This window comes from Pteronotus mesoamericanus, unplaced genomic scaffold (assembly GCF_021234165.1).
Source record: "Pteronotus mesoamericanus isolate MK-2021 breed Mesoamerican mustached bat unplaced genomic scaffold, CSHL_Meso_final contig_182, whole genome shotgun sequence".
Classification (NCBI taxonomy): Eukaryota; Metazoa; Chordata; class Mammalia; order Chiroptera; family Mormoopidae; genus Pteronotus; species Pteronotus mesoamericanus.
The window spans coordinates 25,423,119-25,450,409 of NW_026555078.1; the positions used below are offsets into that span (position 1 = coordinate 25,423,119).

At 42.2% G+C, this 27,291-nt stretch overlaps 1 protein-coding gene and 1 pseudogene across 1 annotated transcript in view; one reads left to right on the forward strand and one right to left on the reverse strand.

Annotated features, from left to right (window-relative positions):
- The window catches only part of ESR2 (estrogen receptor 2), a 47,998-nt gene extending 20,987 nt beyond the window's left edge, over positions 1-27,011 (forward strand). The window contains exons 5-8 of the mRNA XM_054567024.1: positions 529-667; positions 6,146-6,279; positions 25,081-25,261; positions 26,813-27,011. Of these exons, the coding sequence (XP_054422999.1) occupies positions 529-667; positions 6,146-6,279; positions 25,081-25,261; positions 26,813-27,011 (653 nt within the window). The remainder of the gene's footprint in view (positions 1-528; positions 668-6,145; positions 6,280-25,080; positions 25,262-26,812) is intronic.
- LOC129065758 (14-3-3 protein beta/alpha-like) lies at positions 13,306-14,061 on the reverse strand (annotated as a pseudogene).
- Positions 27,012-27,291: the final 280 nt, after the last annotated feature.

Below are 27,291 nucleotides of genomic sequence, written 5' to 3' on the forward strand. Positions count from 1 at the left end.
TTCTAACACTGTATGGGAACTTTTAAGCAATTAGAAAAATTCTTTCAGTTGAGGCCTTGACTTTCTGCATGGGCTGACCCTGCTCTCTCTGCATGCCCCTCCTCCTCCCGGCCCCAGTCGGCCCCAGTTGGGGACTGGGCCAGGCATGCAGCCTCTCTGGCTGACAGCCCAGCATTACCTTTCTCAGCAATGGAGGGCAATTATTAGGATATAACTAACAGAGATTGGTTACAGCTTTCTCTTCTTTACTAGCATCTGTCTGGGGAGCTGTATATGCCCAGGTAACAGTCCTTTGTAAATTATAAATGAAACAGTTATCACTAGAAGGGGTCAGGACTGGAAATTGAGTTGTGCACCATACGTTCAAAATTCTCTTCCTTAGGACAGCATATAACCACATCTTTAAAATGCCATTGTTTCCTTACTGTTTGTGTTTTCAAAGCTTTTCAAATGTGCTCCTCTGTTTCTAGAGAAACTGGGAGCCGAGGAGGAGGGTGGGTGTGTCTCACAGCCTCTTGCTTTCCCCAGGCTTTGTGGAGCTCAGCCTGTATGACCAAGTACGGCTCCTGGAGAGCTGCTGGATGGAGGTGCTAATGGTGGGGCTGATGTGGCGCTCCATTGACCACCCCGGCAAGCTCATCTTTGCTCCAGACCTCGTTCTGGACAGGTGAGAAAAACGCATTGTGTTTCTTCTTTGACTTGAGTGAATCGTTTGAGTGAGTGGGAACAAAGCCGTGGGTGCTGCAATTAAAATTTCACACCTGAAAGGGCAGTTAAGAGGATTATGATGTCATGAGCTCCTTCACTGGATCAAGAACCTGAAAAGGAAAGAATGGGTACAAGGATCCAGTGTCCTGTGACTCATCCTTGGTGTGGCAGCCATAACAGGGCCTGTGTTCTACATGGTATGGGGCCACCAAGTAAATATAAATCAACTTGGATTTTTCTGCATTAACAACTCCATTTTCAGGCTGCAGTTTCAAGCTGTCCTGCTGTCCTTTCTGCCTGTCAGGACAAATTAGTTAGCCAGCTATCTGGATAGGTGATAAAATTCTTACAAATCTTCCAGGTTTATTTTAACATTCTTTAACTCATTTTTAATTGCATGTACTATATAGCATTTTTGGCAATAGCGGTGGAACCAGAGTGGAATCGTCATTAGAACCAGATGAAAGTTAATGGAAATTGGGGAATCCCATAACTTCCCCAATGGTGCAGAGTGGAAGGATACCTAGTGTTATGAATGGAAAGTGACTGCCCAGCTCTTGGGATTACCTCTTTAGGTTATCAGAAGATCCCCCTGTACATGGTAGGCAGATGAAAAAATGCCCCCCAAGGTATTAGCAACCATTTTACCTGTCATGGATGACAATGTACTGTTCTAAGTAATGGATGAGTTTTGGTAGAGAACAGAGCCTTTGGGGAAAGCTGGAATAGGGGGTGGGGCTCAAGCAGGAGCAAGCCAGATGGTAAACCACAGAGGGTGGTTCTGAAAGCCCCGAACAGGTTACTGGAGGACTGAAACCCTCCAATAACAATCAAAACAGCCAACCAATGGGCTTGTATGTGCCAGGCACCATGTTTAGCGTTTGATGTGTGTTCATTTCATCTTCATAGCAGCCCCTTCTGGGTAAGCACCATTGTTATCGCCATCCTTCAGACCTGAGAATGGGAGGTTAGGTAACTTCCTGCACTTATAGAGTAGTAAGTGGTGGGGCTGGACTTGGAGGTCTGGCTGTGAAACCCATGCTTTTAATTACAACAGTACATGCCTCTCAACGGGACGGAGAACTGGAAGAGGAAAGAGGAGGATGCTAAAAGGCAAACTAACTTTCTATTGTACTTTATTCTTTTCTCTTAGAACAACTCTACTCTACCCTCTGCCCTCTCCAAAAGCCTGGTCTTGCTGTCGTCTCATGGAACCATGCTGCAAGGCAGGCTGAAAGGCTAAGCAAACAGTCAAGCCACCCCTCCTGCTCATTCATTCATTCGCACTGTTCCACTTGGTGAAAGCCATATTCATTCTCCCCCTCCCCACACACAAATATACACATACACTCTTCCTAGAAGGTAGTGCTAGGAAGAAGTGCTATCCCTTGATGAACCAATACATTTGCAGACTTGGGATTAAGTTATTTTACTTTTTGTCTAGTTTTCTAAATTGATGCCACATTTAGTGTTTATTTTCAGTGCCTGTTTCATTTCTGGTTATTACAATTCATTCTTCTCTTTTATGGGTTGATTTCTGTAAGTATGTGTGTAAGTTACTATATATTGACACAGATCCCAGATAAATTTTAGGTGTACCTTTTGGTTAGGTAATAGAAGAGAAAGAAGTTGGTGGTTTTTTGTTTTTTTACAAATTATTTTAAACACATTACTCTTAAAATATTTGAAAGTATTATGTTTTACAACATGTAATAAGTCTAGTTTACTTTATTGACTATAGAAGAGGAGTTTTGGGGAACTGTAAATGCAGACCCTGAGTAGCATTTATTTGGGAGTGCCTACTGGTGGTTATTTTTGTTGCATTTCCTAATATTGTTTTTAACACATTAACTCTGTAAAGTCTAGAATTTCAAATCTAAGATTTTTCGTGCATCTATTTTATATATATTTATATTACAGCTATGTAATGGGTATATTTTTAGAGGAGTGGCTTAGTCAAAAATATTAAAAACATTACTTATTTAAAAAGTCAGGGACCATGCACCATAAAGAAATTGAATTACGAATTTTTTTTACGACATGAATAAGTAGCTTTCACACTACTTGCAAACAGCTGTCTTTTGGTGGATTGTCCTGTCAGAGTTCCTTCAAGTAGGACCATGTAAGCAGTGAATACAACTAAATTAACCCATTTGTGGAAACAGAGAATATAATTTCTGCTTCCCTTTATTCTGGTTGAGGCTTCTGCAGCAAGAAAACCTAAACCCACTGAGGATGAGAGGAAAATCCAGTTGTCTCAGCTTATTTCTAACAAGATAGTTTTTTTAGTAACCACTGGAATCACAAATTCAGATGAAGATCTACCAGAGAACGGGAGCCGCTATTTGCTCAAAAAATCATGCATGCTGAGACATTTGGTGTCCTTGGCATCAACAGAAAACTGTTTAATGTTAAATGTCATTAAAAAGTCAGAGGAGGTTTAGCTCTGGGCTTGGACCCTCTTACGGATGTTCATGGAGTTTCATAGAATCATATACATAATTGTGAATATTCCCAGTTTGCATTTACTTTAGTTATTTGTGGACTGAATTTTCTTCAAGATACCAACAGAATTTTCACTTCTAAATTTTCATTTCCCTTTTGTACTCAGGTAATTTTCACTTGAGTTCAATAATTAAGTCATTTCAATTTGCTAAGCCTTGAGCCCCCTTCCCACTGACACAGAGGTAAACTGAGGTCTGTAGCCACATGGGCATGGCCAGTGGATATTTATGTAGGTACAAGATAGTGGACCCCAAAGTAAGGCTCACTCATTCCATATTTTGTCCTTGGTATCAAATAATATTTTTCTTTTAAAAAGAGGTGGTTATCAAATAATAAGATAGTCCATGTGGAACTACCACTTTAAAAAAAGACATTGAATTTATGGGGGTGACATTGGTTAATAAGATTATATAGGTTTCAAGTGTACAGTTCTATAATACATCATCTGTATATTCACCACCCAAAATCAAATCTCCTTCTTTGGAACAGAAGCAGATTTATTTAGCACTATTTTATGGACCAATGGTGTGCAAAAGGAACTTTCCATGAGTAGATTGGTTTGATCGATATGTTGTTTCAACGTTTTAACATTCAACTCACATACCCTCTATCTTAAATTCAAATCTTTTAATCCTGTCCTAATTCCTGACACATCATTTACCGTCAATTGTAGTTACAGAATGAATGATATAGAGCTCATTAATTTGTTAAAGTCCTTCCTCTGTTCTGTAAACTCAGTTTCAAGTAGAACTTTGTTAGGGTGTTACTTATGAGGTATTGTATCTTATTGCCCCTATATTTCTCATTTATTTTCTAAAAATGTATTTGGCCTCTATAGCCTGTGAAGTAAAGAGTTCTAACCTTGCCACCCCTCAAATGGAATGGTTGGCTGACACATCTGCTAGAGAAAACAATCAGACCTAGCTCTTTAGAGCTGGTTTGGAAATTCACCTTTTCCATGAGATAGACATGTTCTTATTATTGTTAGTTACAGCATTTATCAGGGTTTATGAAATAAGAATTTGCATTAAAAATGGCATGTATTTTGATGAGGAAATGGTACTAATAATCAATATTTGGAGACATGCTCTTCTGCAAAATAGAATTGATTTCAGATGAGTCCCCTTATACTACTTTGGTGGGGGGGCGGTGAGTGTACACTGTGTGTGTGTGTGTGTGTGTGTGTGTGTGTGCGCGCGCGCGCGCACGTAACTTGCCTCTGACTGAGTCTCACAAAAGAGTAAAGAACTAGCTACTAAACCATCCATTCAGGAGTTGGTGGATTTTTTGTTTTTTCCTCCACAGATATTTTAAAACAAGCTTTTCCCAGTATAATATGTCCTCAAGCCCAACAATTGCAATTTCCAGTATTACTTGTCCCCAGGCAGAGTGATTTGATGATGTGGCATGAGGGGTATTTAGTGAACAAGTATTTCTTCTGCTATGTGCAGGTCATTCATTGTCTTTCCCAGATGCTTGTGGCAGGCTGCCTGGGAAGTACAGAGCAGGGGAGGTAGTAGGATGGGGCGTGGGGAGGGTTAGGGGTGTCCTATGGATTTTGGCACCCTTTGCCCAGGGCTCTGATTCCCCAGCGTGGCCTTTCCTTATGAGTGACTTCTAGGGGGCACTGGTGTTTTATCACTTAATGTGTGCGCTTTCAGAAAGCCTCAGCTGGTTGCAGAGGTTGTTATGCTTGCTTGCCAAAGTGAGCAGTGCGGATGCTTGTGGCTTTATGTAGGTGAGCCTGGGGGGTGGGGGTTTTGAATGCTGTGGAATGCAGTGTCCTGGTGAACTGCTGTCCTAGCAGAGCACCGAGTGGGAAAGGCTTCACCAGGTTTGGCAGTACCCGCTGGGCAACTGCCCATCCCCAAGCACCACCATCACTGCAAACGTCCTGGCTTGGGGATGGGGGAAGGAAGAGGGAAACAGCCAGTTCTTGCAATATCTCAGGTCCCCTCAGGCTGCTACGGAAACTGAAAATGAAACTCTCAGAAACCCATGGCTGCCCTTTACTGTGCACACCAGGCTTTTAGAAGCAAATGAAAGTTTGTGACACAGTCATCTAACTGCTTGTCAAGGACTTCCAGTGACTTTAAGACTGATGATAATAGAAGTTTTTTGGGAGCAGTGAGGCAGAATAATATATGTCTTGCTGGAGTTAATTGAAGCTGGTATTTTCTAGACACAGTGAAATTAATTTACTTCAAAAGTCTACTTAAAAGTTCATTTTTATAAGGAGTGCTCAAAAAGACTTTTGATGGTATGGTTCAAAGCTTGCTGAAAACTTTTGCTTAAAAATAATCTTTGGCAAGTCAAAAATGTCTGTGTCTCCATTCCTGCCTTTCCTGATTCTAGTGCATGATCTCTAATTGTGATTTCTTTGTCATATTTGCTTTTTTCCAAATTACATTTACATGTCTTTTAGTTGCCTCACTAGTTTCTAAATTACCACGAGGAAATAAGAGCTAAGCCCTAGATTTGAAGGATCATTTCTTCTTGGGACACTTGCCTCTGTAATGGTTAGTCTTCCTCATTAACACTTCAGAGTCTCCCGATAGGAACATGGAATGTCTCATTGTAGTAATGTGTGTCATACCTCAGGCTGGTTGGCTGAAATGGTTCAGATTATCAACAAAAATGTTACTCCTTTAAGATAACATTTAGAACAGGAGAAGGAAATGTAGTTCCACTGCACACTTTTGTCTAAATAGTATTTATTCAAATGTTTACTTCAGGAACTTATAGGAAACATCCTCTTTATAAGAAGGTAATTCTAGTTATTTTGCATTGCTGGGTGTGGTCTCATCACTGCCTTGTTATAGTTAAAGCACATACAAAATAAAATTTAAGATTAAAAGGAAAATACTCCTTATTGCCTTTGATGGTTGTGTAAAGCTGTAATTTTCTTAAATTTCCAAATGAACTTTTGTAGGGATGAAGGGAAATGTGTGGAAGGAATTCTGGAAATCTTTGACATGCTCCTGGCAACAACTTCAAGGTTTCGTGAGTTAAAGCTCCAACACAAAGAGTATCTCTGTGTCAAGGCCATGATCCTCCTGAACTCCAGTAAGTAACCACACAGCTGGCCGTGGGGACGGGGACGGGGACGGGGACGGGGGTGGGGAGGCAACGCTAGTTCTAGAAGAGCATTGACCTTATCATTTTATTTAAAAAGGGGAAAATGGCTTTCTTTCCAATTTTTCTGTTTCATTTGACAGGGAATTAAACTGCAGTTAATTTGAATATAAATTGTTCATTGGATAAATTACTGGTAGTAATTTTAAAAGTGGCTCAAGCCAGCTTGCTGAAAAAGAGAAACATGAACTTTACATGTTTTCCTTTCAGCCTCTTTCAATGTTTATACAGACACTTTATGTGATTGACATGCATTTATATTTACTGGTCTGGGTTCCGCTTTTACAGATTCATTTATTCATTCATTGACTCATGTAGTAAAGACATTAAAATATAGTCCCTTTTTGAGTAGCATAGTGGAGGGAGGGAAGGAGGAAGAGGAAAAAAAATCATTGAAAAGAAGGATCTCAGCCCTGGCTGGTGTGGCTCAGTGGATTGAGTGCCCACCTGTGAGCTGAAAGGTCACTGGTTTGATTCCCGGTCAGGGCACATGCCTGGGGTGCAGGCCAGGTTCCCCACTGGAGGCATGCAAGAGGCAACCAGTTGTTTCTCTCATACATCAGTGTTTCTCTCCCTTTCTTTCTCCCTCCCTTTCCCTCTTTCTAAAAATAAATAAATAAAATCTAAAAAAAAAAAAAAGAAAAAAGGGTCTCAGTGCTATAATAGAGTATGTACAGATTCTGGAGTGCTTGTAGAAGGAGCTGATGTTTGAGTGGGTCTTTAGGAATAGGCAGGTGGAAGGAGTAGGCATGGAGGAATGGAGGGACATGGGCGGGCCAGGAGCTGCACATCAGGCAGTGGCAGGGCAGAGCGAGGTGAGCAGGGCTGTAAAATGCAGTGCTGAAGATGCACTTCACATTTTGGGTTCAGGACCACTGCCTGGGGCGATGGGCAGCCCCGGAAGAGGCTCAGGCAGGAGTGTCACGGCCAGACAGGCATTCTTGAAAGGTTACTCTGGCTTGCATGTGGAGGACTGACTGGAGAGGGGAGAGAGCGAGGCATGGCGCCCAGCCAGAGTCCTGAGGGACAATGGGAACCGAAATTAACATGGTGTCGAGGGGCCAGGAAGGAAAGGGCCTGACTGGAGAGAAATATAGGGGTTAGAGGTGGGAAATGAGGAAGGTGCTCTCTAAGATGTGTTTATGTCATAGCTTTGCTGTTTTTTCTTATTATGTAAATAATACCTGGTTATTGTAAACATTCTAACAGAAGAAAAACATGTGAGGAAGAAAATAAAAATCACTGGGAATTCTCCTCAACAAGATAACCACTGTAACTCTGGTGACCATTTTTTCACTGCGCTATCAGTCGATGGACAGATAGACATAGATATATATAGGGAGAATTATACATATATGCTTATATACATAATGTTACGTAAGCAACATGGCATCTTATATAAAAAAAGTATGGGAACTTTGAAATAGGCTTGCTCTGACTATATCTTTTGCTTGCCTTTTCCACCTCAACACCAAGTGGTTAATTTTAACAACCAGAGGGTGGACTTTGTACCTTCTCCCATCCTTTAATAATCATTTAAAATAATACGTCACTTCTATCACATACACAGGTAGGCTTTACATTTTTAAAAAGTTGGGACACTATATACAAATATTTCTCTGCATCTTGTTTTTTTACTTTTCAAAATGCTGTGAAATATTTTAGGCCAACTAGAGAGAGCTAAGCATCTTTCCAGTTAGGGCATTTTCTAAATCGTTCAATCACTTCTCTATTAATGGGCCTTTACTTAATATACAGCTCCTTTTTTTCCTTCCATTGTAAATATTTTCCATTGTGCGTTGGCTGTTGTCATTTTTATTTATTTCCTTAAATCACTTTTTAAATTATTGTTCTACTGCAGTGGTCCTGACTTTTCCCTCTTTGCCCTCCTCCACTCATCCCATCCCCCGCTCCCAGCGTCAGTCCCCACTCTGTTGTCCATGTCCATGGGTCATTCATACGTGTTCTTTGTCTAGGCCCTAACCATTCTTTCCACCATCGTGACCCTCTTGCCTCCCCGCTGGTCACTGTCAGGGTGTTCCATGTTTCCATGCCTCTGGTTCTATTTGGTTCATTAGATTCCTCTTATAGGTGAGATCATAGATGGTATTTTTCTTTTACCACCTGGCTTATTTCACTTAACATTCTACAATTCCATCCATGCTGTTGCCAAATGTAGGAGTTCTTTCTTTCTGCTGCATAGTATTCCATTGTGTAAATGTACCACCGTTTTTTGATCCACTTACTTATGGTGGGCTCTTAGGCTGTTCCTAGCACTTGGCTGTGGTAAATAGCACCATTATGAACATAGAGGTGCATAGGTTCTTTTGAATTGATGATTTGGGATTCTTAAGGTATATATCTAGCAGCAGAATCACTGGGTCAAAAGGCAGTTCCATTTTTAGTGTTTTGAGGAAATTCCATACTGTTTTCCACAGTGGCTGCCCAGTCTACATTCCCACCAACAGTGTATTAGGGTTCTCTTTTCTCTACATTCTTGCCAGCATTGTTGTTTGTTAATTTATTAATGATAGCCATTCTGACAGGTGTGAGGTGATATCTCATTGTGGTTTTAATTTGTATCTCTCTGATGGCTAGTGATGCTGAGCATCTTTTCATGTGTCCATGGGCTCCCTGTGTGTCGTCCTTGGAGAAGTGTCTATTCAGGTCCTTTGCCCATTTTTTAATTGCATTGTTTGTCCTCCTGGTGTTGAGTCATATGAGTTCTTTATATATTTTGGAGATCAAACCCTTGTCTGAGGTATCATTGGTAAGTATGTGCTCCCATTCAGTTGGTTCCCTTTTAATTTTGTTGATATTTCCTTCAGCTCTGCAGAAGCTTTTTGACCTAGGCATGTACCTCTTGCGTGCCCCTCACTGGGGACCTGGCCCGCAACCCAGGCATGTGCCCTGACCGAGAATTGAACCAGTGACCCTTTGGTTCACAAGCTGGCGCTCAGTCCACTGAGTCACACCAGTCAGGGCTGACTGGGTATTTCTTTCTACCTTTCTTCCAGCTCTCTGATTTGGTCCTCTCCTTCATCTAGCCCGATTTTAATTCCTTCTAATGTAGTTTTCATTTCAGATATTGTATTTTACATTTCTTCCTGGTTCGTATTCATAGTTTCTATGTCCTTTTTCATGCTGTTGTAGTTTTCCACTAAGTGTCTTGTAGTTCTAAGTTCCTGAACACACTTACAACAGTTATTTTGAATTCTATGTCTGATAGACTGCTTGCTTCACTTTCATTTAGCTCTTTCTCTAGGGATTCCTCCTTTCCTTTTGATTGGGTGTTATTTCTTTGTCTCCTCATTTTAGGAGACTTTTTGTTTTTGCATCTCAGATTGCTCTGCTTTGCCTGCCTGCCTTCGTGGGGGGGCCTTCTGTGGTAGGCGTTCTGTGGGACTTAGCTGTACAGTCTCTGATCTCCTGATCTGGATGCTCTAGGATTGCCCTTTACTCAGTTTATGTGGGCTCTGTTGTAGTTGGGCTTTGATTATTGGTGGCTCATTCACTGGTGGGTTCTCCTCTCCAGCTCGCTGGTGGAGAATCACAGCCCCCACCACATCTTGCGTGCTGTTGTACAGGTGCTGGCTAACAAAGCAATACTACCCGGAAAACCAAACCCACAGCAGCAAAAATACCCCCCGTCACATCAGTAATGTCAACAGCAACTGAGCAAAGATTAATTAAGGTGGAGAGAGATTAAGACTATTATAAGATAGGAAAAGGGAATATGAGATGACTAAAGGAGAGAAAAATGATTTTGAGCAGGAAGAGGGAGGTGAAATAATAAGAGTAGGGAATAGAAACAAGGTGAAGAAAGAGAGAAAATAAAATTTAAAATATAAGTAAAACAGGGAAGGGTGATGGCAAAATGGAGTAAGAAAAGGAAAGAGTATAATATGAAGTTTGAAATAAAATAAAAAATGTAGTGAACCAAAGAGAATGAAATTGCAGAAGAACCACAACAGGATCATTAACAATGACAGCTGAGCAAAGATTAATAAAGGTAGACAAAGAATAAGAATATTACACAAGAGAGAAAAGAGAGTATGAGTTGTCTACAGTGAAGAAAAATGATTTTTAGAGGATGGAAGGAGGAGAAACAGTAAGAGTAAGGAATAGAATCCAGGCTAAGAAAGGGAAAAAAATAAAATTTCACACTCAAACACGGAAGGGCAGGAGGAAGGCAAAATGGAGTAAGATGGAGGAGAGTAACCTGTAAGATTTGAAATTAAAAAAATAGTGAACAAATAGAAATACAGTTGAAGAAGAATAGCAGTAACTGTAATATCCATACCAAACAAGCCACAATTTATAAAGGCGGAAAGAAAAGAAGGATGTTATAAGAAGGGGTAAAAGAATGTCAGCGGACTAAAGGAAGGAAGAATGAGAGGACAGAAGAGAAATAGTAAGAGTAAGGAATAGGAGCAAGGAATAGTGTGGGGGGAAATAAAATTTACAGTGAAAATTAGGGCAGGAAGAAGGCAAAATGGAGTAAGACAGGGGAAGGGTACAATGTGAGATTTGAAATAAAAATAAAATAAATACAGAAATCTAAATAAAAAGAATAAAAATAAAAGATAAAGAATAGTGAATTAGTTGGAATACAGCTGAAGCAAAAGAAGAAATATTAAAAGGCTATATGAAAGAAAGAAAAAATAATGCAAATTCAGAATAAAAACGAGGTGGAGTTCATCTCAGCAGAGTTTGGTGGTTGCCTTCTGTCCTCTCTTTCTGGATCTGCCTCTGGTTTTTTATCAGCTCAAGGTCCCAGGGTGGTTGGTCCACCTTCTGGCAGCACCGGCTGTGTCACATTCCCTTGCCTCTGGAAGGGACTTCTGGGTCTCCGCTGGGAGGCACTGTTCAGTCTTCTGAGAAAATTGTGGGCGTGTCCCCCCTGTCCCTGCAACACCTGTCTTGGCCTGTCCCAGCTTATTTCCAACAGTGTATAGCTTCTGATGAATTACCCATTGGTTTCAAAGGAGGGGCCGATCTGTATTAGAGGGTCAGCACTTTCCTGCTTGGTGCTGATGGCAGCTGTGTGTTTGAGCCAAGGCTGGGCATGGCCCTGACTTCCCCTTGCTGCTCTGATTTCTGATCTCCCTGCTTGCTGGCCTCGGTGAAATAGGGCCCTAGAAACCAGTGTATTTTGTCTCCCTGAGTGAAGTTCAAGTGGGCCATTTAGGCCTTTCTCTTTCTGTTTTTCTCTTGCAGATATATACACTGCAGGGGGTTCTTGAGCCTGTTTTGCCTCTTTTGCAGAGCTTCCCCTGCGGTGGTGTTTGTGATCCTGCAGGAGGTGGGGGCTGGGGAGGTTCGATCTCCCCACCAGGGAAGGGGGCTCTGTCTGGCTGTAAATAATCTCAGGTGCTCAGCTCCCACCTATCCAGTTCCCAGCCCACTGCCCTCACAGCAGACACAGTCCCGATCTCTCCACTCTGCCGGCCTCTGGCACATCAGCTACGCTGGGCTGGGGCCGAGGAATCCCCTTGCTGTGCACCTCTCTGCTCCCTCTGCCCAGCTGCACTCATTGGGAGCAAACCCTGCCCTCAGTCCTTTCCCCTGGTTGGCAGAGCAGCTCGCACGGGGTCCCTGACCAGCATGCCTCAGCTCCCCTTTTAAAAGGTCTCTCTAGGCGCAGCCATTGCAGCACTGAGTCACTGTCCGGCTTTCCTCACACACCTCCTCTCCAAAAAGGAGTCTCTCACAGTCGTGGCTGGCCAAGGCCTGCCTCCTCCCCTGGACCCAAGTGCAGATACACTCCCTCTCCCCCTCCCCTCCCCTCCCCCCCCCCCCCTCCCCTCCCTCCCCCTCCCTCCCTCCCTCCCTCCCTCCCTCTCTCTCTCTCTCTCTGGCACTCTACCAGCTGGTGTTTGCCACTGCAGCTATGGGTGTGCTGGGGGTGGGAGTGGTGGTGGTGGGTGGGGGTGTGGGTGTGTGTGTCCCCTGGATCTCACCGACTTGGTGTATCCAAGTCACCCCAGCCTGGGTCTGGGGTCCCTCTGTCCTGGGAGGGGAGGGAGCTGCAAAGCAGCAACCCCTGACCTGGCTCTCTGCAGCTGCAGGTGCTGCACACGGGGTATTTCCCCTTCCACCTGTAAAATCTCCTCACTGCCTGTTGTGAGGTATCCTCTGTACTCCTTGGCTTCTAAAGGTCATATCAGCTAAGGCTCCATTGAAAGTTCAGTTTATTTTTGGGAGGTCAGCCAAGTATCTGAGTTGGGAGCAAGTGAACTCAGCTCCTACCTACTTGGCCTCCATCTTCTCTCTGCTCTCCTCCCATTATAAATATTGTTGCCGTAAATAGAGATGTGTTATTTTGTGCACATCTCTAAGGTTGTATTTTGTTTTCATGTTGCTCAGTTTACTGTCTACCTGGTATTTGATCCAGCTGCTGTACCAAATAGTGATTGCTTTGCTTAGCTATTTATTCTTGTTGGGCCTTTATATCATTGTTTCTTCTTTCTCAAATAACATGTATATCCATGTTTTAATCCTCAACTGAGGGCTTACGGATCTCTTCCTTTGGGCAACATATGGGACTTTATTACCTCGATTTTATACAGTCTTAGAGCTTAATGTTTGAAACAACAGGAATCTGTGAGATCATATTATGCTGCTTTATTTTAAATCAGCCAAAGCAGCAGTTCCTGAAGCCGAAACTCAATGCAGAACATGTGGCCCTCCGGGTCCCCAGGCCGCTGCCTGATCTGGGGTCGGCTGACCTCCCTCTCCTGCCTGCGCTCTTTTTCCAACACCCCCACAGACTCTGGTACATTGGCACTGGTTTTGAAGAAGGGGAAAGGGAGACATATAGAGCAGTGCTACTCAAACTGTGTGGGGAAGGACCAGGTTTCTTTTTCTTTTGTTTATCTATGTAAGATTTTTTTTTTTTTAATCACACAAAGGGATATATGTGGAAGGTACAGAGTGATATTAACCAGATCACGAAGCGTGATAGACATTAGTTCTCTCCCTCCTCAGCATCTCCTTCATCTCCCTGGTTTTCCGACATTCACAGAGCAAGATCGTCCCTAAGCAACTGCACAATCAGTGTGCTGTCGTGGTACAGCTCTTCAGATTCAGTGCATCCAATTCCACAATCGACTCTTCCGACGCCGTTTTTTTTGCCAGGCTGCAAACCTTTCCAGGAGAGTTCAGAATCTCATAGTCAAGGGTTGAGAAACTCGGTGTCAGGCCAAGGCAAGTTGGGTGTGTGGTCTGCATTTCTTTCTTACAAATTTCAAATGCTACCTGGTAAGCCTGCTGAGAGTTTGACACAGTGGTTTGCTTATTGTCTCCAGATGCCACCTCAGAAAGATATCTGAAATAATCTTTCAGTTTCAAGTAGGACACCTGGTTGTGTAGCGTTGGGAATGAGATAGTTGTCCCACAGCTCCAGACCATCGTTGCAGATGCCCTGCAGCTCTGCCTCTGTCTTCTCACGGTACTCTTTGCCCGTCTGCTGCTTCCTCTTGTTCCTCTCTGTTTTTTATTCAATGCTGGAGATGACACGCCAGGAAGAACGGTGGGCGCCCACCATGTCCTTGTATGTAGGTGACAGAGAGCAGGTTTCTCTCTCTGTTGGAGAGTACATGCCCCTGTTCCACGACCACCTTCATGGTTGTGGCCAACCATGTCATTGTAGCGCTCAGCCTGCTTGGCGAGTTTGATTTTCTGTACCAGCTCACTTTTATCTATGGACATTCCTGTGGGAGGTCTGCAGGGGACAAAGATGCTTGAGAGCAGTGTTCTCAGCGTGGTGACCACTTCCTTCCCAGAGCCACTCCTCAGGCAGCAGCAGCGGCGACTGCAGCGGCGACTACAGCAGCTGCCATGGCAGCACGACAGCTCCCTTGTTTTTCAATTTCCAAATTGTTATAGACAGTTACCTTTGTAAAATGTAATAAAAATAAATTACTAGAAAAGTGAGAAGCCAGTATAATATAGAAGCCCTAGTTTTTTATTATTATATTCAACTAATTTAAAATTACTGTGTCAGTTGCTATAAAAGTTCTCAAATGCTTACCCTCGATTTCTACTTCTCTCTTTGTGGACTGGTTCTGGTTCATACTTTGAGTAGCCCTGGTAGAAAGCAAGGGGTGCTGCCCTGGAAATGGCTGGACAGGGGCGCAGGGTGGGGCTAGGCCTTGAAGAAGAGAGTAGAGGGGGAACAGAGAAGGAATCTGAAGGTCATTTGAGGTTCAGGGGCCCTGACTCTGGACAACCATTGGGTACTTCCTAGTTGGGTCAGGCTGGCCTTACCTGTCTGAGAGGACATTTCACTTGAACCTCACACACTCCCTACCCCAGTTCTGGGAAGCAAACAGTTTGTGCGTAGGAATGGTAAGTTGTTAGACAAATGAAAATTGTAGAGAAAGTCAAGAAGACTCCTAAATGCTTTGGGGCTTCTGGCAACTTCTTGACATTTATTGTTACCATTCACCTTTTACAACGTAACGTGAAGGTCAGCAATTAAGTTGATGTGCCTATAAGAAATGTCCAGCTGGGACATTGGAAATTGATCATGGAAAAAAGAAATCAACTTTTTCTGATCTTCTCTTTCAACCCACCTACAGACTTCACCTCATGTATGTGTCGCCATTTCTGTCTTTGTTAAAGGGAAGATTTTCTTGAGAAATATAGTCCCACGTTGGCACAGGAAGATTATCAAATGCTAGATTATGGGGCTTCTCTCACTTTCAGAAATTATTTAGAATCCATTCCTGTGCAGCAAAGGGCTCTTTAGAAAGCAGTTTGCTTCTCCTTACAACACTTTGCAGTAATAAAGCCGCCTATTTGGCAGGGCTCCTTACAGTCCTTTTAGGCTATGAGGGAGACATCATACTGTGTTGTCGTGAAAGCTGAAAGCATCATCTGTGTAAGCAGGAAAGGCTAAGGCTATGGCATTGCAGCAGCATCTGGGCAGAACTACCATATCTGAGAGAATTACAGAGGGCGAGGCAGGTGTGTGACATAATTACTGCTTGTGGCAGTAAATGACTAGAATCTGTTTACATGAAATCCAAATTTAAGAAATCTTCTTTTAAGGAAGTTCCTTTTTTTGTTTGGTAGTCATAACAGTTGTCAAAGTGAATTTATTCTATTCAGCATCACTGTAAAATAATGGGATTCTCTTTGTGTTGGAAAGTTTCCGCTGTCAGGAGAAGTGTGTCTTTTCTATGCTAGATTTTAGGCATTTGAAGGTATAGGCTTTTTTCTTCTAGATTGTTTGTAACATTAAATTAAAAGCAGAAACAAGGACAGAATCGACTTTCTCACCTTAAATTTTAAAAAGCTTGACAGAATATATAAAACAGACATTGGACGTTGGACAATAGGCTACAAAGGCTGGAACACAAACAAGATGAGCCCTTTGATTGCCCAGTTGACTACCTGGGGCCATTTTCCAGGAGGCAACCCAGGGAGAGGTAACTCAAGTAGACACCAGTGTCTTTCTGAACTGAGGAGAGAAAGTTGTAAATTCGAGGAGGCCAAGGCAGCTAGGATTTTCAGGGGAGTGTACTAGAGAGGAAATTTGGACACAGGCTTTTGAGATCTGCTGAGAGTCCCCTTCAAGCCTTCAGCTGGGTGCTCATCTACTCATGCTTATGAGGTTACTAACCACAGACACGGAAAGAACCACCAGAAGGTGCAGGCAGAGCAACCCCTAGCGTCCACACAGGGCCAGGAATAGTTTGTTCTCACCCCGCAGAGGGGAAAACCCTGATAATACTGAACCTTGGGTGAAGTACTCAAAAAGGTATTGCTTAAGTAGTAGGTAAATTAGCCCTAGGGTAAAGGCTGTGCTGGTCCTACCAAAAACAAAACAAAACAAACAAAACTGAAAAGGAAGTCTGCAAGATCAGACTATTGCCACGTAACTCAACTGCATCCCAAAAAATCTCAAGAATATTTAAAGAAACACAAAAATATCTAGTACCCAACTAGGTAAAATTCGACATGTCTGGTGACCAATCAAAAGTTAGCAAGCATGCATAGAAGTGCAATATATGACCTATAATGAGGAGAAAAACCGGTTAACTTGGCAGAGACCCCCAAAGGACACCGATGATAGAATCAGCATACAAGGACAGTACAGTAGTTACTGTAACTCCATTCCTTATGTCCATGAGGTAGAGAAAAGCATGAGCAGGTTAAGAACAGACATAGAAAATATGACACACACACAAATTGTAAATGTAAAAACTATGTATACACAGAATGTACGTCTGATAAGGCAGAGCACAAGAAAAGATTAGTGGATGTGAAGCCATAGCAATAAAAACTATATAAAAAAAGTTCAGAAAGTGAACAGAGCATTCGGAAACTATGGGACAACTCTAGTTGTTATTATGCATAACTTGGAGTCCTCAAAGGGGGGCCATGTAAAAAAATACCCAGAGAAACAATGGTTGAAATTTTCCAAATTTGATTAAAACTATAAACACATAAGTCCAGGCTTGATGAATGCCAAGCACAAGCAACATGAGAACCACACCAAGGCACATCATAATCAAGTTGCTTAAAACCAGTGATAAGGAGAAAAAAGTAGCCAGAGAATAAAGATATCACAGAAGAGGAACAAAGACAAGGATGGTAGCAAATTTCTATGCAGATGTAAGTCAAGGATACAAAGAAACAGCATCTTTAAATTGCTTTAAGAAAAATTTATGAATGAGGAATTCCCTACACAAAATGTCTTTCAAAAATGAAAGCAAAATAAAGATATTTCTTAGACTTACAAAAACAAAAAATTCATCCCTAGCAGACCTACACTATAAGAAATATTAGTGGAAGTCTTTCAGGCAGGAGAAAAATGATACCAGCTGGAAACATGTATAACAAAGGCATAAAGGACCTAGAAATGGTAACAATGCGGCTAAATATAATATTTTTCTTGTTATTTAAAACTCTTACACTTTAAAGCCATCTAGTATTTACACCAAAAATAATAGCAATATATTGTGGTCTTATGTAGAAGTATAAAGCATGTAACAAGAGCACAAAGGCTGGGAGAACACTGTTTTTGTACATGAAGTGTTCTGTAGTATTACTTGAAGGTAAACTGCAGTAAGTTAAATATGTATACCATGAACCCAAATGCATCCATTAACATAACAGGACTAGGACTAATATACCACTGAAGGAGATAAAATGGAACCATAAAAAATAATCCAAAACAAGGCAAAAACAGGAAAAATAAGACTAGAGATAGGGCAAATAGAAAAAAATTAACAAGATGGTAAGTTTAAACATAATCCCATCAAAAATACATTAAATGTAAATATGCTAAATGTGTCAATTAAAAGAAAAAAGAGTGTCAGGCTGAATAAACAAGCAAGACACAACTGTTTGCTGTCAACAAGAAACCTAGTTAAATATAAAGATGTAAAGAAGTTAATGGTAAAATGATGGAAAACAATGTACTATGATAAGACTAATCAAAAGAAAGCTGAAGAAGCTATGTTGAGATCAGAGAAAGTAAATTTTAGAGCAAAGAATATTTCTAGGGATAATGATAAATAAGTAAATTTGTCAAAAAAACTCTAAATATTTATATGCCAAATAAGAGAACTTTAAAATAAGCCAGTCAAAGAAAGATAAATACCATATGATTTCACTCATATGTGGAATCTAATGAACAAACTGAACTAACATGCAAGATAGAGGCAGACTCATAGATGGAGAGCAGGCTGACAGCTCTAGTTGAGGGAGGTGGTGTTTAGCGGGTAGACGGATCAAGCACAAAGGCAAAAGGACTCATGGTCAACAATGGTGATTGCAAGGAGGGGTATGAGAGGGATAAATGGTAATGGAAAAATAGAAAAGAAAATGTGCCATTTATGAACAAAGTAAAATATATGAAATAAAACTGCAGAGGAAAATGGACAAAGCCCTTGTTATAGCTGGAGATTGTAGTACCTCTCTCAATAATTGGTGTAACAAGTGGATGGAAAAATCAATAAATGTAGAGAAGACGTGAACTACACTGTCAACCACCTTGACCTGACTGACATTTGTAGAACCCTCTACCCAACAACAGCGGACTACACGTTCTTTTCAAGTGTTCATTGAATATTTACTAGGCTATACTATATTTTGGATCATAAAACAAGTCAATATTTTGAAAAGGATTTAAGTCATACAAAGTAATTTCTTTGAAATAACAGAACTATATTACAAACCAATAGCAGAAAGATCTTGGACAATTTCCAAACATTTGAAAACTAAATGACATACCTAACCCCATGGGTCATAGAAAATAATCAAAAGTAAAATTGTAAAGTATTTTGAATTAAGTTAAAGTGAAAGTACAACATAGCAAAATATGTGGGTTGCCACTATAGCAATAGTTTGAGGGAAATTTACAGCTCTCAAGGTCCATTTTAGAATAAAGGCAAAGTCTCATTAATGACCTCAGCTTCCATCCTGAAGAAACTAGGAAAAGAAGAATAAACCAAACCTCAAATAAGCAGAAGAAAATATAATTGTAAAAATTAGGGAGGAAATCAATGGAACTAAAGGAAGGAAAACAAAGATGAAAATTAAGAAAACCAAAAAGCCAATTCTTTAAGATCAATAAAATTGATAGGTCTTTAGCCAGACTGATCAAGATAAAGGAAAGAAGACATAGATTATCAATATCAGTAGTGAGAGAGGTAGGGAGAAACATGAGCAGTGATAGACAAGGCTTTTCTATAGATAATTAAAAAGAGTAATGTGGTGGTGGTAGCATGAACAACTTTATGCCAATACATTTGAATACTTAGATGAAATGGATGAGTTTCTTGAAAGACACAAATCACTGAAGCTCAGTCAAGAAGAAATTTTAAAATCTTGAATAGTCATATATCAATTAAAATAGAATTTGCAGTTAACAACTTTCCCATGAAGAAAACTCCAGGCCCAGAGAGATTTTCTGGGATAATTCTATCAAATATTTAAAGAATAAATAACACCAAGTTTACAAACACTCTTGTAAAAAATTGAGGAGCAGGGACTACTCTCCAATTCATTCTCCGAGGCCCGCGCTACTGCGACGGAAAACCCAGACAGGCCTGTTGGGAGAAAAGAGGGCAACAGACCGTTATGTCTCAAGCACTAAAATTGTTATAGAATTTTTGTTTCTCTAAAATATTTTAGCAAATAGAGTACAATAATATATTATGAACAAGTGGGATTTTCCCAAGAATATACGCTTTAACATTTGAAATTTAATATAACTCATCATATTAGCAATAATAATTAAAAATATGATGATCTCAATAGATGCAGAGAAAGCATTTGACAAAATCTAATACCCGGTCCTGCTAAAAACTCCCAGTAAACTATGAATAGAAGGAAACTCCCCTCAACTTAGTAAAAGGCATTTTTGAAAAACCTACACAGCTAAAACTACAGGAGTGGGCAAAAGTGGGTTTACAGTTCTAATACAAATAATGATAAATAATGTGAGAACAAACTGTTTTGTGTACTCACAACTGTAAATCTACTTTACCCACCCCCGTATATGTAATGATCAGAAACCAGGCAAGTATGTCTATTTTCACTAATTCTATTTAACATTTTAGTGCAAGTTTTAGCAAGAAAGAAAGAAAGGAGATAAAAAGCATCCAAATTGGAAAGGTGTAAGTAGAACTCTTTGTTTGAGAACATGATAATCCATGTATAGAAAACCCCAAGGAATCCACAAAAAAAATGAATAAGTTCAGCAAGGTTGTAGCATATAAGTGCAATATAAAAAAAAAATTTGTATTTTGATATGGTAGCAATGAACAATTGGCAATTGAAATTAAAAATCAATACCATTTACAATAGCATTAGAACTTATGAAGCCTTAGGGATAAATTTGACAAAAGATGTGAGATCACACACTGAAAAGTATAAAACATTGCTAAGAGAAATTAAAGAAATTCTAAATAAATGGAGAGATTTGTTAATGGGTTGGAAAATTCAGTATTGTTTAGAAGGTAATCCTTCCCCAAAATGATCCACAGACTTAACTTGATCCCAGTAAAAATCCTGGCAGGCTTTTTATTTTTTTTTGTGGAAATTGACAAATTGATTCTTAAATTCATATGACAATGCAATGGACCTAAAATAGTAAAAACAACTTTGAAAAAGAACAATGTTGGAGGACTTAATACTAGTTGATTTCCAGATTTATTATAAAGCCATCAAAACACTATTTATTGACATCAAGGTAGACAAACAGACCAATAGAACAGAATAGGGAGTCCAGAAATAGACCTATACGACTATTGACTTTTCAACAAAGACATCAAGGTAATGGGGGAAGGATGGCCTTTTCAATAAATGGTGCTTGAACTATTAGATAGATATATGCAAAACTGAACCTTGAACTGAACCTCATGCCATGTGATAAAAATTTACTCAGATTGGATCATAGGCCTAAATCTGAACACTAAAATTATCCAACTAGAAAAAATTTAGTAGAATATCTTGTTTATGTTGGGTTTGGCAAAGATTCTCTAATGGAACACAAATAGCACAAACTTCAAAAAATTCATAAATCAGGTTTCATCATAATTAAAACCTTTTGCTTTTCAAAAGGTACACTTATGAAAATGAAAAGGCAAGCCACAGACCAGGACACATATTTGAAAAACCTGTATTCAACAAAGGACTTTCATTGTATCTAACTATATAAAGAACTGCTACAACTCCATAAGAAAAACAACCCACTTAAAAAAATAGGTAAATGTTTAAACAGATGCTTCATCAAAGAAGATATAATAGTGGCAAATAATTACATGAAAGGATGCTAAAATTATTACAGAAATGAAAATTAATTACACAAAGACCACTAGAAACCCAATAGAATGGCTACAGTCCAAAAGACTGACCATATCAAGTGTTTGTGAGGATATGGAGTGATGAGAACTCATACGCTGCTGACAGAAATGTAAACTATTACAGCCTCTATCCCTGTTTGGCATTGTTTCTTAGAACTAAGCATAACCTACTGGATGGTCCAATCTTTTTACTCCAAAGAGATATGAAAATATATATTCATACAAAAACTTGTACACAATGTTCAGGTCAACTTATATTTATAGTAGTCAAAAACTGGTAACAATCCAAATCAAATGCCCACTCCACCAACAGGTGAAAGGATAGACAAACTGTGGTGTATCCATACACTGGAATACTACTTGTCAATAAAAAGGATTAAAGTACTAACAGATACATGCAACATTATGGATGGATCTCAAAGTAATGGTGCTGAATGAAAGGAGACAGACACAAAAACATACCTTATTTATGTAACATTTCAGAAAAAGCAAACTAATCTGTATCGTCAGCAGATCAGTAGATGCCGGGGGATGTGACTGAGAGAGAGGGAGGGATAGATTACAAAGGGGCACTAAGGAATTTTGGGGGTGGTAAATGTGTTTTATTATCTTGATTGTGGTGATAGTTTCGCTGGTGTCAAACCTCATCAAATTGTACATATAAAATATGTGCAGGTTATCTGTTGTATGTCAGTTATATATCAATGAATCTGTAAACATGTCATGAAAACAAAACTGAAAACAAGCAAGATGAAGAGAGCAAATACCGCATACATACTACCAAATGGGGAACCGAACCCAGCACAGAGCAGAGGCTTGGTTTGGTGTGGGGGGCGGGGGGATGGGCATGAGGGTCAGGAGATGAGGACTGGAGGAGGTTTCTTAGCATCAAAAGACTGCGGATGTGTTCTGCCCCGGGTTAAGGCTGGGCCGTGCTCGCTTGCCTTGTTGGGCCAGGTCACCCGCGGGCTGTCTGGAGATGGTCCCCAGCGTAGATTGGCGTCTGTGACGAGCTCAGGGGGGATGGAGTCGCCCAGCCAGGTCTGCACTGCCGTCAACAAGCTGCGCGGCCAGGCCACGGTGTGTCAGCAGCTACGTTTTACGTAGCTGCACACTTCTGGGTTATTTATCTTTTCTAAGAATGGGTGTAACATGGAGTGAAAATTAACTCTGTTACCTGATTAAATTTCAATTCCGTAAATATCGGGTCCCTGGTGTGTATCACACATGCCCCCCGAAAGGAGCCTTGGTCAGATGCAGGGAGAGAGACACTGAGGGGCTTTGATGTTACTGTAATTTTGGTTATGAGGACTGACTTTATTGGTCTTAATAAAAACTTTATTGTGGCACAAGCACATAACATACAGTTCACCCATTTAAAGGGCACAAGTCAGTGGTTTCTTACTGTATTTACAGCCTTGTGCAACCATCATCATCAGCCAATCTCAGAACATTTTCATTGCCCCAAAAGAAGCCCTGTGTTCCTTAATCGTTGCTCCCCAGTCTCTGTCCCACCCCCATCCGTAGGCAACTGCTGATCTGCTTTTTCTCTGTATAGATTTGCCTATCTGGACTGTTCACATAAGTGGAATCACATAAAATGTGCTCCTTTGTGACTAGCTTCTTTTAATTGGCATGATGTTTTCAAAGTTCATCCATGTTGTAGCACAAATCGGCACTTCCTTTCTTTTTTATGGCTAAATAATTTCATTGTATACAGTGTACCACATTTTGATTATTCATCAGTTGATACACGCTTAAGCTGTTTCCATTTATAGGCTATTATGAATAATGCTGCTATGAGCATTTGTGTACATGCTGAGGATTTATTTTTATATTTTCAATCTTTGTCACTTTGGACTTAAACATGTACAGGCACACAATTTCGGCTATTTTTAGACTCCAAAGACATAAGATTTCTTTATGGTGGTAGAAATCCATGGAGCATATGCCATGTGTCAGAACAGGCTGACAGCCAGTGAAAAGAAGACACTTGTTAATGCAGCGGGGGTCAATTTTAGGGAAAGTAAGCTTAAAACAATTTTCTCTGTACTTTCATTTGATTAATAATTTTCTGGGGTATACCTCAGATAGGCATTAGCATGCATATTTATCACTTCAGTTATGATGGCATGGTTGGCTGAAAAATGCAAACATTTGAACCTATGGGCGTTCATTCTGACTCCATTTATGAGGGTTTCCCGCCCCCCAGGCATTATACTAGGTGATGGGGATACACTGACAAATAACACAGGGCCGGTGCCCTTGCAGTGCTTATGTCCCATTTCTTTGAGGGTGAGAGGGTGGTTGTGAGACATGTATGAAGAGACACAGTTTGGGGTAAGATAAGAAGTTCGAGCAAGCCAGGGTCTGAAAGAGGAAGGGCGACAGATGGCAAGAGGAGGAGAGAGTTCCTGAGGAGGAAGGTCAGCGTGTGCAGTGCGTCACCCGCTCAAGGAATTGCAGTGAAGGCTCCAGGTGAGGTGTGTTGGGAGCTGAGGGTGGAAAGAGCAGGGAGAGCCTGGCCCCGCTGACGGCTGTTCTGGGGAGTCTGGGCTCAGCCCCAGACTTGGGATGTCTTTAGGGGGAGCCCCGTGAGCAGACCTGCACTTCGGCCTCTCAAAGGGGCACGCGGGGCTGAGGTTGCGGCCTGTTGCCTCTGCAGCGGAGGAGCGGGTGATCAGCTGTGGGGGACCGTGGGCGACTGGAGGGGGGACCCAGAGTCCCTGGAGGAGGAGGTGAGCAGGTGGGTTAGAGAAGCAGTTCCAGGCTGTTTAAAAGACAAATATTTGAAATCTGTATCATCAGACATTATGGAGGGATGTGCTCCCAGGGATGAGATGAAGCAATATACTCACATAATTGCAGTTCAGCGTGTCCCTTGAACTGAGCCACCTTAATTAAACTGAAAATGCCAATAAAAATAGAGAACAGAAATTGCCAAAACAGACTCTGTAGGTGAAGGAGTGCCAGCCATCCTTCATTCTCATTACAGTCAAAAGTTGGCAGTTCCCCTGTTGGTTTCACATATTTGCTATTTATTCTGAGTTTGAAATAGAAAACCTGGAAGAGAAGCTAGTAATTTTCCTGCTTCCAGGAATCAAGGAGTTAGGGGTGGGCATGGAGGATGGGGGGAAGGAGATTCACCTGGGCTGTGATGTTGCAGCCAGTGGGAGGCCACAGGGTATCTCAGCTCCTAGAGCAAGAGGGGAATTGGACACAGGGCAGGGCAGGATAGGGGAGGCGACCCAGCTGGCGGGGCAGCTGCGGAGACCTCAGGAGACGTGTGCCTGCAAGCTGGGCCCCGAGACGGTCTGGGAAGCTGGACTGGGGTCAGAGAACTAGAGGCGGTGAACACAAAGTTTGTCTGATTTGAAATTGGTGGCCTTCTTGTCCCCAGCAAGGTGCCACCAGAGGATGGGTGCTGACGGCCTGCACGTGGCACGCACAAGGGCATGGGTGGGAGAGGCTGCGTGGCAGTGGTTGTTAGCTGATGATTATTCAGTCCTTCCTGAGGGGCCCTCCTACGGGCTAAGAGTAGACTACATCTCACTTTCGGACCATCTTCGTGTGTGTATTTTTTGCTGGAAATGAGATACACCATATAACGGTTTGAGGCAACTCAATACATTTACAAGGTAAGGTCACAGTTCTGGGCCCGGCGGGCAGTTCAGTCTGCCCCGATTCAGCCAGGCTTACCCTTCCTGTTTGGCCATGAGCCTGGCTCTCAGGGCACCGTGGGAAGGTGGAGTTGTGTTTTGAAGACCTCATCATACACGCAGATGTCAGAACCCATTTGACCAATTTGGCCTTCTTTCAGGAGAATGTTGGCGTGCGTCATGCCTGAGCATACAACTTCTGTTCCTTTTCTCAGAGCAATGAATCATGGCTTTTATTCTTTGTCCAGGTATGTACCCGTTAGCGGCAGCAGCTCAGGAGGCTGAGAGCAGCCGGAAGCTGACTCACTTACTGAACGCTGTGACCGATGCCCTGGTCTGGGTGATCGCCAAGAGCGGCATCCCTTCCCAGCAGCAGTCCGTCCGCCTGGCGAACCTCCTGATGCTCCTCTCCCACGTCAGGCATGCCAGGTACGGCCCCCGCGGGGCCTCTGCGCTGGGAACAGGGGGGCGCGCTCAGAGCTCAGAGGGGGAAGGGCGTGGGGGAGTGTTTTCAAGTTAAGGATGGATGAGGTAGAATTGTTACCTTTAAAGGAGGGTGAACCCCTTGCAAGGGAATGGGCAGGTTCTTCATCAGTGCACACACCTGTCACTGAAGGTCAGCACATAGTGGGCACTGAATAACTGTCACATGGCACCGTACAGGATTCTGACGGCATCCTGTAGTGGCTCATCTGATTTTTAGTTGCTGGGGATTTTAGCTTGTTTATGGCAGTCGAAAAGGGGCAGATCCTTCCTTCCCGGGAACTGCCACTCCTGCCAGCACCACCGAGGGCGGGGGCCCTGAGGTCATTCTCTTGAAGAGGCTAAACCCAGCTCTCGAACCTCTGCAGTTCGTCACCTGGGGAAGTGCACACAGCCTTCCCGAGAGCTGTCCTTTCCTCGGGCCTAAGGGGACAGTTATTTGGGAAGGCAGGGCCGTGGTAAATGGTGACTGATGTCGGGTGATGGCTTTGTGTCACCCAGGAGGAGGGGGAGAAGGGGCTGTGGGGAGGGCAACGTACCCCTCGAGGGTTTTAACAGGGGCTAGGAAATGGGGGTGACCTCTGTCTGTGTAATCGTTGGTGGGCACACAACCGTTTGCAGAGCAGATACTGTTTATTGTTATTCTCGGATCCGTATTTGCAAATTTGCCTGCTTGCTAAGCTTTGTCACCCTCCAAATTGATTACTCACAGTGGTGTGTGGTCATTTGGGGACATTCACAAAGTGGCAAAAAAATTGAGTTGCCTGTGCTTACATTCCCAGATGAGGTCAAACAAGGTAGCCTTCTGCCTTCTGGTTTCAGCTCTCATTCTGTAACAATTGTCCTTTATGTGGTCCATTTAGTGCCATGTTTTTGCATTTTTGTGCCTTTTGTTGGATATTACATTGTCCACAAATGGCCTTCAGACATAGTGCTAAAGAGCTGCATCATGTTCCCAAATGCAGGTAGGCTGAGAGGCGCTTTACGAGAAAGTGTGTGTCAAATAAGCTTCATTCAAGCATGAGCCATAGTGCTGTCGGCGTGAGTTAATGTTAATGAGTCAACAATACATAGTGAGGTGCCTTTAAACAAAAACACACATACAACAAGGTTAGGTATTAATGAACTGAAGAAAATGTAAGCAGAGACCCTCAGGACCCTAAGCCTGTATTTCCCTCAGGAGCAATGGTTCAGCATCCGCCAACTCAGTGTTTGCAGTGACTGTATAGCGTGTAACTATTGTGAACAATGAGAATTGATTGCGCTCTGTGCCAGGCACTGCCAGGCCATTGTGGGTGGGTCATAGGGCCCAGAGGTCACAGGACGTTGTCCTTGCCCTTAAGTGTAGGTTATTGAAGGAGCCAGATGCAAGAGCCTTAGAGCAAAGGGCTCGGGGAAGAGTGTGTGTATGGTGTGGACTGGTTGTGTTGGGGAAGATTTCGAAGTTGCTGTGGCTGCCTCTCAGGAAGGAATCTCAGTACCTTTTTGTCCCCATAGTAACAAGGGCATGGAACACCTGCTCAGCATGAAGTGCAAAAATGTGGTCCCAGTCTACGACCTGCTGCTGGAGATGCTGAACGCCCACACACTTCGTGGGTGCAAGTCCTCGGTCACAGGGTCTGAGTGCAGCCCAGCAGAGAAGAGTAAGAGCAAAGAGGACGCCCAGAATCCCTGTCTCAGTGATGCCCAGCCCTGAGGTGAACAGCCTGCAGAGGTCAGAGGTTGGAGCGTGGACTCGAGTGCGAATCGTGAGCCCCATCAGGAGAAGGCAGGCTTCGTCTACGCGGTCCCTCCTTTAGTTATGGTGGGTTCAGTCTGTACCGTCGTTTCTCCACCTCCCTACATCCCAGGAGTTGGGGTGAGAAAGCCAGTTTCTTTGTTGCTTGAGGGTGTGTTGGGCCGCTTTGACTTGCTGGGTCTCATATATCAGTGTGGTACCTTTTTTATTTTCCATCTTTCTCCCTCCCCTCTAGGGG